This window comes from Saccopteryx bilineata, chromosome 2, assembly GCF_036850765.1.
Source record: "Saccopteryx bilineata isolate mSacBil1 chromosome 2, mSacBil1_pri_phased_curated, whole genome shotgun sequence".
Lineage (NCBI taxonomy): Eukaryota > Metazoa > Chordata > Mammalia > Chiroptera > Emballonuridae > Saccopteryx > Saccopteryx bilineata.
The window spans coordinates 310,374,298-310,388,377 of record NC_089491.1 but is presented as its reverse complement, the minus strand read 5'-3'; the positions used below and the strand labels follow the sequence as shown (position 1 = coordinate 310,388,377).

The window sequence follows — 14,080 nt, the reverse complement described above, 5'->3', positions numbered from 1 at the left end:
AATAGGAAATGACTAGAAAAAAAGACGTGCGTCTTGCCAGAATTGAGGCAAAAGAAAGGTCAAAAATGTTGCGTGGGTCTTTTTAGGAGACAAATGTAATTAATTTCGGGTGATACCTACTATAGCAGGTGTGCAATGTGTTGTGGAGGGGTGTATACAGTTCAGCCCATGGCTGGTGGGAAATCATATATGAGTCCAGAAATCATTGTCGGGGGATAATTGCCCTAAAAAGAGATGGGAAGAAAAGAGGAGCTGAAGATTTAGAGGTGCCCTCATTTGTCATTTTTTAACATTACACCCATGGGTCATTACCAAATATTATGCCTAAATTCCTATGGAGGTCAGGAAGCCTGGCTTCTTTCCGTCCCTGCCAGCCCAGGGGAGGTGCGGCTGGGCCACCAGGGGGCGCCAACCGGGACTCTGAACTGGAACCAGTGTGGCTGCAGCGCAGGTGCTGTTGCTCCCCCCCTGGCCTGGAGTCCACGAACTTCCAGCAGGGTGTGTGTGGCCTCCTGGGCCCCCAGGCAGGGTTTGAGCCATGGCCTGCACACTGCAGGCATGCAGCTAGAACAGCTTATCTCAGGCCATTCCCAGGTGCCTCAGCTAGGGCCACTTCAGGTTGGGAGGAGGGCTCCAGAGGTGGGGAGTGAAAGGCTGGAAGTGTGGCCTGGGCCTTGGACCTGGTGAGAGCTGGTTGCAAAGGCTTGGGGACTGGGTAGTTGCCCTGATTGAACCTCCTCCTCCCTCATCGCACTGATGTTGCCCGACTTGAAAGCTCAGCGCCGCTGCTGCAACCTTAATTCAAGCAGCAACCCCCTTTTCCAGCCCTGGACCAGCATCCCGAGCCTCCGGGAATCGAGCAGCCCACAAATCCAGGTGTGGATCTGGGTGTGGCTGTCCTGCAGGCCAGCGACCAGACTGTCTTGTTAGCCTGAAGATATGCACCCTCAGAATTTCCCCCCAGTCCCTGGGTACCCCGAGGTGAGCAACCAGAGGACAAGGCCCCCATTCTAGGGAAGAAACCTGCTCTTCACCCAGCTATGCTATTCCCAGTCTCAAGGGCTGAGTAGGCCCAGAAATGTAGTCCTGTCACAAAAGGCTGCAAGTTCATTTGTGCCTGCCTGAGGGGGCAATGTAAATAGTGGGGGTCCCTGGTGAAGACTACCACCACTCACATAGTGGCCCACTGTTGCAGATGGGTACACAGAACCCACAGACCTATCTGGGACCACCGTGGTGTGGCCTGAGGGATGGGCAAAGGACTAGAGGTTAGGCATTGGTCTCTCTGACTTGCCCTTTCTCACTGCCAACTGTTGGATGAAGGGCGTTGAGAGCTTTGGGAGAAATACCACTGCCCCAGGGCCAGGTTTCTTAGGTCCCTCTGGGATTATGGGAGGTGAGATAGGGACTTGGGAAAGGTCCCTATTTAACCAAGAACCCTCAACAACCTTTACCCCACCAAACCCACAGATCAGCCTTACCTGGTCACAGGGAGAACAATGAAATGGGTGGTTTGGAGTTCCCAAGCCCATGACAAACCTGTGTCCCTCCTACACCACCCCTACTTTCCCTTCCTCAGCTCTATTTATGAAGTCTCAAAGAGACAGGAAATTCTCATTTTTGCCATTTTCTTCTCAGTCTTCCTACCCTAAGCCGAGCTCGATTTTTCTCAAACACCATCACATCATTCTCTATCTACTTGTGGTCTGCCAGGAGTCACAGCAGTAGCTGCAGTTAGGGCTAGAAGTGGAGGAACGATGTGGGGGCTCAGGAGGCCCTAAAAGACTGGTTCTGACTGTGACTAAGGTCAGGGAGGGCAAAGTCGGGGAATTCCAATAGCCTTCCTCCATGCCCCAAGTTTCTCTCCATTCCACCTGTGGATAGGCTGTGATCAGAACAGGCCTCCTGAGAGAAGTCATGATAAAAAAGGAATCAACATGTCTGGCCCCAAATCTGGATCCAACCAAACCCAAGTGAGATGAGGAGCCTTCATATGGCTAGGCCCAGGTGTAGCAGCTGCAGTGGCTGTCACAGAAGATGACAAAGAGACACCCAGACATCTGTGCCAGGACCTACCACCCTCTGTCCTATTAGGGCTTCTCCCTGACCCTCTTAACACACCAACACATACACATTCAGAAGTTTCAGTTGCCATCTTCTCCCAGGGGCAGGAGGTGATCTGAGTGGTGGAAGAGATTTAGGGAGTGAGTTGGTAAGTGATAATGAAGAGAGCACATGCCATCAAAAGCACTCCATCAGACTCCAAGTGTTCCTGCTCTGTTTGACCTGAGACCTGGGTTTAAAATGAGCTAAACACCCAACTACCCCTCTCCTGGGGTGGCTGGGAGGATTAGAGGACCTAATGGATATGGAAGTGAGCTAAACCACAAGACAACCCAGACAGGAGTTATCATGCAGTGAGTGGAACCAGAGGATAGAAGAGCTCAACCTGTGGCCTTGCAAATGCCCATACCACTGCAGAAGGTCAAGCACTGGGACTAAGTTTGCCCTTGTGCTCTGGCTGTAACATCTGGGCAGATAAGGGTGAAGAAGGGTGGGCAGCGCTCCACAACCTTGGGCTAAAGGCACTCGTGTTTTTGAGGGCATGGGTTGGTGCGGAAGAACAACTGCTCTTGGAAATCCTGTTTGATCCCCCTACCATGTGGAACTGCAGCTCACGTGAACCCTGGGCCTACAAAGGAAGGACAGAACATGGACACCTTCCTTTGGTGACCCCTGGAAGGAACACCAGGGATCTGGAAAGCCAAGTGCATAATTCCCTTCCCAGCCCACCTCCATGACAACAGAAGATTCACAACCTTTATTATGGGTAAGAACTTTGATACAACTTTGGAAATAAAAAGTAAAATTACAACAGAGGTCCTAGGCTCTGAAGAAGCCTAAAAAAGGAGATCGGGGAGAGCACAAGCATCTTCCCACCTCCCAGGAAAGGTGCAGAATGAGCCAGACCTTACCACCGGGCCATGGGCCTTTAGCTCAGGCCCTGGGCTGGTCAGCGTAAGAAACATTGTGAATTTAAATATATAAATAGAGCCCCAGGCAATAGGCCAGGCCCTGTTCCCAAACCCCTGGGGGTCAGGGCTAAGGCCTCATCTCCTCTTCAGGCATACTGGGAAGAAGGCGGCAGGGGAAGTCCTCTTTGGGTGTATTTTGGTTTTCCTTATTTATGTACAAAAAAATCTGTAACCCAAAATATAGTTTTCTGTCCATGTGTCCATCTGTCTCTGTTTCTCCACCTGTCTAGCCAAAGAGAATGGAATGGACACAAAGAGACAATGGCTATGGGGAAGAACTGAGCCATCGGTTTGGGGAATGGAAGCGAGGGCATCTGGGGACGACCGAAGGGCACCTCCCTCATGACACTAGAGTCAAGGCTGAAAATTCAGTCTTTCCCCTACTCACATCCCATCCCCTTTGCCTCCTACTGCCTAGGTTAACATACCCAAAGGACACGCCAGCCATTGAAAGAACACTTTGAAAAATAGAACCCAAATGTCTTCAAAAAAAGTTACATTAACCCTCTGGGTGCTGGCCTTCTCAGAGATGAGGCCAAATACAAGTGTCCACAAAGGTCTTCCAGGCCTTTGGCCAAAGCCGCCCTGAGGTGTCAAGAGTGTTCCGGGGTGTGGGCTCCACAGCATACTTGCTCAGCGTTGGAAGACAGTGAAGGTTCCATAATCCAGGAGACTCAGTCCAGGGAAATGATGTCTGGCCGGCAGCCAGTCAAAGAGGGACCTGGGGGTAAGGATCCTCCATGCCCCTCCCTCAAGGCCACCCCAGGAGCCACAATGCTACTGACATGGCCAGGAGGGGGCACTGGAGTGGTGCTGCAGTGAGAGCTCCCCAATGTGGGGGTTAATGGGCTCAGGAAGTGGGAAGGGGTACCTCGATACTGGAAGAAATGGCCAAGAGCATCCTGTTCATCTAGCGAAGTGATGACGGAGGGGCCATAGTGCTGGGAGGAATAAAGGGCACAGTTTAAGATTTATCCTTTCTTTACCTGCCTTCCCATCACTCATTTCAGAAATGTCACTGGGATAAATCAGCCCCTCTAGATCCCAAGGTATTATCTGAAAAGCAGGAAAGCCTCTGATTGTTTCCCTACTTCCCCACACTCTACCCTGATTCCAGCTTGCTAGTTTCTTGGCCCCAGGAGTCTGAAATGTGTGGAATGTCCGGCTGGGGCAGGCATGGTGCTCAAGTGCACATGAGTGTGGGGGGTGATCAGAACTGTGCTAAAATCTCTGGAAACAAAACAGTACCAGGGATCAAGACATAAGGTAAGAATTTGAGGAAGTACAAGTGGGGCCTCAGAGGGAAATAAATTACCTGCACCATCCCCTCTTCCCTCACAGAGGAGCAGATTTAGGTCTCCAGGGAAAATGAGAGAGGGAGGGTGCCCCTTAGAGCCTAATAAGAAAGCTTCAGAATCTGAGATCTTCCTAGGAGAAGAGAGCACTTACCTGACTTTCAGTCTGAAGGAAAGAAAATAAATCTAAACCTGGTGAGAAAAAAATTAAAATCAACCTCCTGTCCCCTTCACCACCAAAAATAAACAAAAGAAGTCCCTGGGTTGTGGCCCTTTGCAAAGAAGGCCAGAAAGCTTTGAAAAGGAACGGGAATTCTGATCTGTTCTGGGGAGGACATGGCAGTGCAGGGCCCTGCTTTGTGGTCAGTGCCCTACCTTGGATGTCTGCCCCCAGTGGGAAAGCAGGTGGGTACTCATGTAGTGGGAGACTGGAAAGGAAATCCCCACCCAACGTGCCCACAGCAGGGCTCCGTAGCACCGAAGACGGCTGGTGACCAGATGTCAGGACTCTGTGAAGAGAGACAGGAGCTAGGGCAGCCAGCAAGTCACAGACGCCCTCACCCAGCTCAGCCTCCCCGTCCCCTCTCTGCAGCAAGGCTTGCCAATGACCAGAAAGCTTTCCTTTTTCCTCTGTCCCTTCTGCTACAGACTCGGCCTATTTCCTCATACCCTTTGCTTCCAGGTAGGGCCGGGATGGCAGCTGAGGTGACAGGACAGTGCTTTTTGGTTGGGGGCAAGTCCTCCTCATCTGATGAGCTTTCTATTGTCAGATCAATAACTTCAACCTTCTTCTTACTCTCTGATGAATTGCCCTCTTGGACTGGGTTGTACTGGAGGCCTATGGGTGGTAAGAAGACTATGTCTCAGAAAAGAGGCCATTCAAGAATCGGCTCTGCTAGGGGACAAAGGATCACTCACCATCCAGCCCATACCCTGGCGGGGGGCAAACCTCAGATGCCTCCTTCTTGGGTTTCATTGGGCACCAGGATCCATCTTCCATGAATTGGATCTCATCACAATCCGAGCATGAATTAAGAATCTCCATGAATAAGCTGGGGGAGGGGAAAGAAGGGAATGCATGGGGCTGGGAGACGGCAGAGACAATAGCCAGGGAATTTGCTAGTCATGTTCCTGAAACTCTGTCTCCTCATCTGTCAAACAGGAATATTATCCACCCTATTGAACTGAATTGTTGTTAGAATCAAATACAGTATGTAAAAGAGCTTTGCAGGCCCTGGCCGGTTGGCTCAGCGGTAGAGCGTCGGCCTGGCGTGTGGGGGACCCGGGTTCGATTCCCGGCCAGGGCACATAGGAGAAGCGCCCATTTGCTTCTCCTCCTTCCTCTCTGTCTCTCTCTTCCCCTCCCGCAGCCAAGGCTCCATTGGAGCATAGATGGCCCGGGCACTGGGGATGGCTCCTTGGTCTCTGCCCCAGGCGCTAGAGTGGCTCTGGTTGCGGCAGAGCGACGCCCCAGAGGGGCAGAGCATCACCCCCTGGTGGGCAGAGCATCGCCCCTGGTGGGCGTGCCGTGCCGGGTGGATCCTGGTCAGGCGCATGCGGGAATCTATCTGACTGTCTCTCCCTGTTTCCAGCTTCAAAAAAAAAAAGAAAAAGTATTCTTTATTAAAAAAATAGGAAAAAAAAAAAAAGAGCTTTGCAAACTTTAAATGCTAAGTGTTAAAATAAATATGTTCTAAGGACCTCTTTCATGTAGTACTAGGGACAAAACAAGAAGCAGAGACAGTTCTGCATCTCCACAGAACTCAAACCATCTTTAAAAGCACACCTGGCCTGACCGGGCGGTGGCGCAGTGGATAGAGCATCAGACTGGGATGCAGAGGACCCAGGTTCGAGACCCCGAGGTCGCCAGTTTGAGTGCGGGCTCATCTGGTTTGAGCAAAAGCTCACCAGCTTGAGCCCAAGGTCGCTGGCTCCAGCAAGCGGTTACTCAGTCTGCTGAAGGCTCGCGGTCAAGGCACGTATGGGAGAACAATCAATGAACAGTTAAGGTGTTGCAATGCGCAACAAAAAACTAATGATTGATGCCTCTCATCTCTCCGTTCCTGTCTGTCTGTCCCTGTCTATCCCTCTCTCTGACTCTCTCTCTCTGTCTCTGTAAAAAAAAAAAAAAAAAAACGCATCTGGAACAAGAACCAAATGTAGGCTCTGGAAGGGGGATAGGACTACTCAAATGAGCACACCCAGGCCCTCAAAAGAACTTTATTGCTACACTCAGCTAGAACTTATGTAGTTCTTATTAGCAATATAACAGTTCGATATAGTGGCTCTGCCACTTAGTAACAATATAGCTTTGGGTAAAAAAAATCTCTCTAGGTCTGTTTCCACACTCGTAAGGACAGTACCTATGTCACAGAGTTATGAGGACTCAATGAGATAGAGCATGCAAAGTGCTTAGCACCATGTCTAGTATATAGTAAGTCCTCAATGTTGGAAATATATATATATTACAGGCCCTGGCTGGTTGGCTCAGCGGTAGAGCGTCGGCCTAGCATGCGGAGGACCCGGGTTCGATTCCCGGCCAGGGCACACAGGAGAAGCGCCCATTTGCTTCTCCACCCCTCCGCCACGCCTTCCTCTCTGTCTCTCTCTTCCCCTCCCGCAGCCAAGGCTCCATTGGAGCAAAGATGGCCCGGGCACTGGGGATGGCTCTGTGGCCTCTGCCCCAGACGCTAGAGTGGCTCTGGTCGCAACATGGCGACGCCCAGGATGGGCAGAGCATCGCCCCCTGGTGGGCAGAGCGCCCCCCCCATGGTGGGCGTGCCGGGTGGATCCCGGTCGGGCGCATGCGGGAGTCTGTCTGACTGTCTCTCCCTGTTTCCAGCTTCAGAAAAATGCAAAAAAAAAAAAAAAAAGAAATATATATATATTACAAAAGGGGATAGAGTATGTGTGTATAATACATATATATACACACATATGTATAATACACACATATATACATATCTACACACACACACACACACACACACACGAGTGTGTGTGTGTCCTAAAGAGAGTGTCCTAGGTAAAACAGCAGAATGGGCCTACCCATCAATGATAAGAGATTCATAGGGAGCCTTCTTGTCACACACAGGACATGTCCATGTGGGCTTCTTCTCATTCATCTGTAGATACAGGGCAGCATCGAAGCTCTGTAGGTGGGCGCAGGTGAGGGCACGACAAGGGACAGTCAGGCGCATCTTCCCTAGCTGAGGAGAGATGAGGTCCCTGGTCAGGGTCTCTAGAAAACCTCCCTCTAGTAGCCCTAGGAGCCCTCCTGAGTTCAGAGGTTTAACCCAGCACACCTCCCCCTTCTGTTCTCCCTTGTACCCACCGGGCACATGAGTGACACCCGAAGACTTGTAGTGGCCACCTCACTGTCTGGGTCAGCGGTCAATTTCTCCTTGACTGAAACAAGAGTGAAACCAGAGCCACGGGGTCAGCAAAGTTGGAGAGTATGCCTGGAAGGTGGTAAGGTCAGAAGCATATGCCTCTGGCCGAGAGGTGGCCAGGTAAATAGCCTTCGGGGTCCAGTGGGCTGTCACATGGGTGTGGTCTGGGGTCAGGATCAGGAAGGCTGGGTGGGTGAGTGCATGGGTGGGGAAGATTTCCCGACCCCTGAAGATGCTTAAATACAGCTGGATGACATTTGGGCAGACATGGCCTAGTGCAGGGGGTCTCAAACTCGCGGCCCGCCGAACAATTTTGTGCAGCCTGCAGACTAATCCACGGGCTTAATTTTATCCAAAATATTTTGAACTTCGTGGATGAGTAGGAAAGAGAGGCAGGATGTTACTCACTCAGTGCCCGGGAGTGGTCTGGGTTCCGGATGCCCTTTGCTCTGAGTTTTTGTAGAAGGGTCCCTGCAGTCAACTGCCTCACCAGGTACACAGACAAGGAGTAATTCTACGTGGAAGTAGGAGGGAGACAATCAGCCTCTGCTTTACACAGCAATCCCCGACCCTTTGTCTCTTGAGGACCGGAGACAACAGGTTAAAGCAAAGAGACCCATAAAGAGGAAGATGTTTCCCAAACCCAATACACTTGATTCTTCCCCACTCCCTGCACTGCAGGCTTCTCCACCCTTCCTGACTCAGTCATGCTTACCCGTCCAAACTCAGACGACCAGTTGACCACGATGGTGTTGGGAACAGTGGCCGAGAGGCGGGCCAGGGGTGTGATGTTGATGGGGCGGCTGGGCCTCTTGGGCTCAGCCCCACTCTTGGTAGGGGGAAGGTAACCCTGGGGAGAGAGGGATTGGTCAAGACATCTTGTCTTATGTTATACCTACTCCCTGGAGGGAAGGCCAGCTGCTCATTGACCAAGGACATGGGGGCCCATTCAGTGATTCACAAAACTGGAACACTGATGTATGTGGGGTTCATTGCTGGGCAAAAAGGAGAGCTTATTCATTGACCAGTGAAACAGGAACCCACCCACTGAGTTCTGGAGGAAGAAGAACAGGGAGATCCCAGTTGGTCCAACTCTCATTTCTAGAGTCATCACTTCTGAGAAGCCTTCCCTGAACATCTGAGTTGAACTAACATCACTGCTCTGGGTTCTGACAGAACTCTTGCTCAGCACTATCTTAGAACTCTCTGGATTATGTTGATTTGTTAAGTAAACTGAGCACCTACTACATACCAAGCACTGTGCTAGGCATGTCTCTTTCATTACAGGTTTGTAGAAACAGAAACAGAACAGGTTACTGCCAGAAGAAGGGAAGAACATTTACCGGCAGGGGGCACAGTTTCCCATTGACCTTGACAAACAGGTTGGGGGGGAAATAATCTTCCTGGGGGCAGCTGGTCTCACAGAGACAGAACCTAGGAAGAGATCAGAATATAAAAGGATGGGAGCAGTTTCTTGAGCTCAATCCCCCAGCATCCAACAAAAGTCTCAGGGTTGGGTAGACATGGAAGAGCAGTGATATATCCTAGAAGTATATGTCATACCCTTATTTCATTACCATCACCAAAGGGAGCCTGGCAGGGAGAAAGGAAAGATCATCTCACCTTAGCTGCACCTGTATTGTATAATCACATTTGGCTCCCGGTAGAACCTCTCTATAACAGGGAGGGAGAGAAAGAGGTATCAATATATGGCCCCCAGGGCCAGGAATGAACAGACAGAGACACAGAAGGTTAGATGTCCAGAGGATTGCAAAGAGACATACAAGAGAATGAAAGACAACACAGATGCAGGAGGGTGGACAGGAAAGAAAGCAGGGCAAAAGAGAAGTCAGAGAGCAGAGTCCAGAGGTAACCACCCTAGGATGACGCAATAGGACTGAGGAGCTGTACCTGGATGTGAGGATCTGCTGCACTTGCTGGGGTGTGAGCGCAAAAGTAAAGTGAGCTTCCTCAAATCGCTGGCTAGAGGTGGATGCTAAGGACACAAAGGGGCAGTTATTCTCAGCCACAGAAGTTGCCCCATCCCAGGCTGATGATCCCAAAGGACTAAAACCTAGGATAGGCTTGGGGAAGAGGTATGGAATCCAGGAAGACTGAGGGACCACAAAGATCCATACCAAGGGTGGTAGGCCGGATAAGCTCCCCATAGACTTCATAGAAGGGCAATGGTTTCATGGTGACATCAGGGTGTACAGGCTGGGGCAGAGGGGGGTGCATGTCCACTTCACGCTTGGGGCCCAGCAGTGTGCCAGGGCCCAAGAGGGCCGAGGGGATGGGAGCTAGAGGACCAGGGGAGCCTCCGGGAGGGGTTCCAGGAGGCAAAGAGAGCAGGGAGAGATCAGAGAGCCCCATTGTCTTCCGGGGAAAGCGTCGGCGGTAAAGTTCTTTGATCTTCATCTGAACACTGGGGGCACAACTAGACTTGAGGAGGTGCAGGGCCTTAGCCAGGAGTTCGTGTTTCCGTCCGCTCTTGTTCCGGCCAGCAAAGCCAAGGAGCACCTGGAGCTCAGACACCCGGAAACTCATCACCATATGCTGTGGAGAACAAAGAAGCTTGAGAATCATACCTCAGGCCTGTCCTGCCAAGGACACTAGAGCTGCGCTACCAGATAGGTAATGCCTCTTTCTTTCCAGCATTGATCAAAAAGATGCTTTTCAGCTAGTAGTTTACAGCAAGAGAGCCAAACTGGCCAAAAGGACATCTCAATCTCACTTTAGCAACACTCAGGTCCACCTTACCACTACCCTCAGAGCTTGAGCAACCCTATCTCTCCATGCCTGTAAGTTGACCAAGCGGAGGGTGCAGACAACAAGCCATCCTCAGGCACACCTCTGAGCCCACTACAGCCTCCTACCTCCATCCCTGCCTGCAGCCTAGACTCTCCTTTATGCTGCTTATTTCCTCTCTTGCTCTTTTTCAGACTCAGATCCATCCCAGTCTCCTGGAGAGAGGATAGGAGACAGGAGGAAGGGAAGAAGAGATTTCAGGCCAGTCAGCCCACAGGGAAGAAAAGACCAGGTGGCTGGAGGACTGTGCCCCATGGCCCACAGCTCCCAACACCTCAATCCACCTCTGCTATTTTTGCCAAGCTTCTGAACGTTTTGTGGACAGGATTTTCAGGTCAGGTTCAATGCTTATAACTCCCCCAAATACTTTCTCAGTGTCATTTACATAACCACCCTTCCTCGGTCCTACTTTTCTTTTTCTTTTTTAAAATAAGATTTTATTTATTGATTTTAGAGCCAGGAGAGAGAGAAAGGTAGGGACAGGGGAGCAGAAAGCATCAACTCATAGTTGTCTCTCATATGTGTCTTGACTGGGCAAGCCCAGGATGTCGAACTGTGACCTCAGCATTCCAGGTGGATGTTTTATCCACAGTGATGCCACAGGTCAGGCAGTCCCACTTTTCTGAGAGCAAAACAAGACCAAAAACTGAGGCAAAGTGGTTAAGCATAATCCCTTCTGTGAATCTCTGGGAGACCCTGCCAGCGGCAGGCCTTGCTAACCCTCCACAATTCTTCCTCTTATAGGAGGTTTTATGGCTTCAGGCCCTTTTGAGGGCTATGATGAAAAACATCCCAACTAAGCAGGTAGCATCCTCCCCATACACCAAGGTTTCAGGTTCAATCCTTGGTCAGAGCATATGGAAGAGTCAACCAGTGAATACATAAATAAGTAGAACAACAAAACGATGTTATACTCTCTCTCTAAAATCAGTATTTTTTTTTATTAAAAAAATAATAAACTGGCTCTGGACAGCCATTTAGCTCAGTAAGCTGGAGCGTCCTCCCAAAGCACCAAGATTGAGGGTTTGATCCCCAGTCAGGGCACATAGAGACCAGTGAATGCATAACTAAGTGGAACGACAAATGAATGCTTTCTCTTCCTCTCTCTCTCTAAAATAAATCAAATTAAAATAAAATAAAATAAAACACACCTTGTTCCTCAACCTTTCTGCCCATCCTTATTTTCTGTCTGTTCTTTATTTCCCCACTAGCTTCGTCAAGAACTTCCGTCTTCCTATTCCATAGTTTCACACTCGTTCTCTGCCCAAACATACCGACTCACTGAAGCGGACCTTCCTCAGGGCTGCAGGATGCTCCTGCCCCGCCTCCCGCCCCTCGGATCCAGGCCCGCACAGCCCCGCCCCCTAGACCTCAGTCGCCCACTGGTACTTCTCGAGGCTGTGATCCAAATAGCAGCCTCAAAGCCTCTACCTCTCAGCGGCATTTCCCAACGGAGCCTCCTCTTCGTCAGCCCCCCAGACCCATCCATACATTGCCCCCTACTGTCGCATCTCTTGGCCTTGACCTACTCGTCCCTATGCCTCTACAGCCGCTTTGCCCCGGCCCTACACCTACATCTGCTTCCACTACCAAATCCGACTTTTACCCCGCGTCCCCGCCCCCAGCGCCTCGGCTCCCAACAGCTGCAATTCCCCCTCGGCCCCACCCCTCCAGCGGCCCCGCCCCCGGAGCGCCGCCGCAGCCCCTTCCTCGCCCACCGCCACCACTCTCCCACCCCCCGCAGCCGGTCCCCGCCACGTCTACAGCCCCTCCCTTGCCCTCAGCACCCAGTCTCCGTCGCTCCCCTGACTCGGCAGAACGACGGGCTCCGACTAGATAGGGATGGGGAAAGGGGCCAGTACCTTTAATTCGCCCAGCTCCGCCATCTTGAGACATCGCAGGAGCGCGAGCCCGAGCTCAGGCTCAGGGACCGGCGCACAACTCACCACCCGGCGCCGGCCGCAAATTGCCGCCTGCTCCGCCCCGCCCGGCCCCTACACCTCCCCTTCCCGGCCCCGCCCGCCTGGCTCTGGTAGAGAACCAGCCTCGGCCCCGCCCACCACTCCCGACCCGGCCCCCGCCCTGCTTTGGCCGGGATGCGAGACGCCTGGGCACGGAAGAAGTGTGCCGCCCGAAAATCGCGGCGCTCCCAGGGGTTAGGAAGAGGTGGCGGGCCAGAGGTGCCTAGGGAGGGAGGGCTTTGCCACGCTGGAGTTAGGAGTGAGGAACTATTAGGGAGCCAAAGAGACTTGAAATACAGAGGGAAAAGTATCGAGAACTGCTAAATCTAAGAGAAATGGGGGAGAGGGAGCGAAGTTCCTTTCCTCTTACAAGTTTAACCATCTAAAATCAAGAGTTTTACCGTCTTGGGAAATGGGTGAGATCCGATCCATTTTCAGGAAGCTATGGAACTGTGAAGAGTTTATTTGAAGACGGCTAGTCTCAATCCTTCATCCCCTCCCCCCACTACCCCCCTGCCCTGGGCCCCAACCACCACCAATAACTACAGTGTAGCTCCTGTTCCCGCCGGAGGACTCCAACTTGGCAGCCTAAAAGTTTGGTGCGGAAAGCGTGACTTACCAGCACGGTTGCGGGACCCCGGAAAGCGTTCAGAGGGTGGGCTGAGAAGGTGGGGGAGGGGCCCAGCACAGCTCCTTCAGGCTGCCAGGCTGAAGGTCAGTCCCTCAACCGGACTCTGCAGCCGCAGCTCCCCCTGGGCCGAAGCTCCGCCTGGCCTAAGGAAGGGGCTGGGGCCGCCCACTCGGAGTGAGCCGCGGGGACCGCAAAGTAGAGGGAGGGGCGGGGCCTGGGGCGGGAAGGGGAGGGGCCCGGAGTCAGGCGCTGGGAAAGTTAACTCCTCCAGTGAGTGAGTCTGGAGAGAGGACATTCTTGTATTTCAGCAGTCTGTTTACTGCTCTAATCCCTTGCGCTGGTGTACGGGGTTAGGGTGGATACATGCTCGAAATGAGAGTGTGGACCAGGGATTTGCATAAAGAGGTTTCTTCTTAGATAAGACATTGGGGTGAGGGGGCTGCTAGAGTCCAAAGCATACCTAAGCCCAGTGGTGAGATTCAAGTAATTTAACAACCGGTTCTTTTCCCTAATGACTGTTTTAAGTATAAAAAAATGAAATACCGAAAGGTAGTTTGTTATTTCATGTATTTAATACTTAAATAAGAACAATAAAAGAGGTACACAAAACTAGATTGAGTTTTAAAATAATGAAAAATATTAAATAATACCTGACAAAAAACAATGAAACATTTAAGATATTTCAATATTGTTTCTTGATTAGCGTCCTCAGTTGCAATTTTTTTCACCTATGGACGGAATGAACATTACCACAGGTGCTTAGAATATGCTGTTGCACAGATGAACGTTAAAAATGAGTAAGGAATGTAAACTTGTGATTTCCACATTGGGCGGCTGCCTAGGTGCCCACCTTGAAGAGAACCCTGACCACAAGTGCCATTTTTACAACCAGTTCCCCGAACTCAACAAAAAATTGAGTATCAGTTCTGCCGAACCGATGCGAACCGACTAAATCCCA

General features: G+C 51.3%; 2 protein-coding genes across 5 annotated transcripts; one reads left to right on the top strand and one right to left on the bottom strand.

The window, feature by feature from the left end:
* The first annotated feature begins 300 nt into the window (after positions 1-300).
* NUDT17 (nudix hydrolase 17) lies at positions 301-2,183 on the top strand. Its single transcript, XM_066254508.1, is given in 6 exon segments — positions 301-498; positions 807-925; positions 1,313-1,341; positions 1,344-1,396; positions 1,639-1,759; positions 1,987-2,183. Coding segments are annotated over 6 exon segments (717 nt in total).
* Positions 2,184-2,806: 623 nt separating this feature from the next.
* Positions 2,807-13,277, bottom strand: PIAS3 (protein inhibitor of activated STAT 3). Of its 4 annotated transcripts, none has more exons than XM_066261713.1 (14): positions 13,111-13,277; positions 9,861-10,278; positions 9,634-9,718; positions 9,346-9,396; positions 9,066-9,156; positions 8,438-8,572; positions 8,131-8,236; positions 7,665-7,738; positions 7,379-7,539; positions 5,249-5,382; positions 5,000-5,168; positions 4,706-4,839; positions 4,485-4,522; positions 2,807-3,976 (listed from the first exon to the last, which is right to left on the bottom strand). In XM_066261713.1, exons 2-14 carry the CDS (start codon positions 10,273-10,275, stop codon positions 3,710-3,712), a joined length of 1,860 nt encoding a protein of 619 aa, XP_066117810.1. In that variant the 5' UTR covers positions 10,276-10,278; positions 13,111-13,277; the 3' UTR covers positions 2,807-3,709. The 4 variants fall into 4 exon arrangements, with proteins under 4 accessions (XP_066117810.1, XP_066117811.1, XP_066117809.1 ...); XM_066261714.1 differs by lacking the exon at positions 13,111-13,277 and adding an exon at positions 12,893-12,965; XM_066261712.1 differs by lacking the exon at positions 13,111-13,277 and adding an exon at positions 12,393-12,476.
* Positions 13,278-14,080: the final 803 nt, after the last annotated feature.

Bases quoted from the DNA above. Each gene is read 5' to 3' on its own strand.
- PIAS3 (XM_066261712.1), bottom strand. From the start codon at position 12,416: ATGGCGGAGCTGGGCGAATTAAAG. The intron at 9,397-9,633 runs GTACAGCTCCTC...TCCCTGTTATAG, and splicing joins CAGCAGATCCTCACATCCAG to AGAGGTTCTACCGGGAGCCA. The intron at 5,169-5,248 runs GTGAGTGATCCT...TACCACCCATAG, and splicing joins GCCAGGGTATGGGCTGGATG to GCCTCCAGTACAACCCAGTC.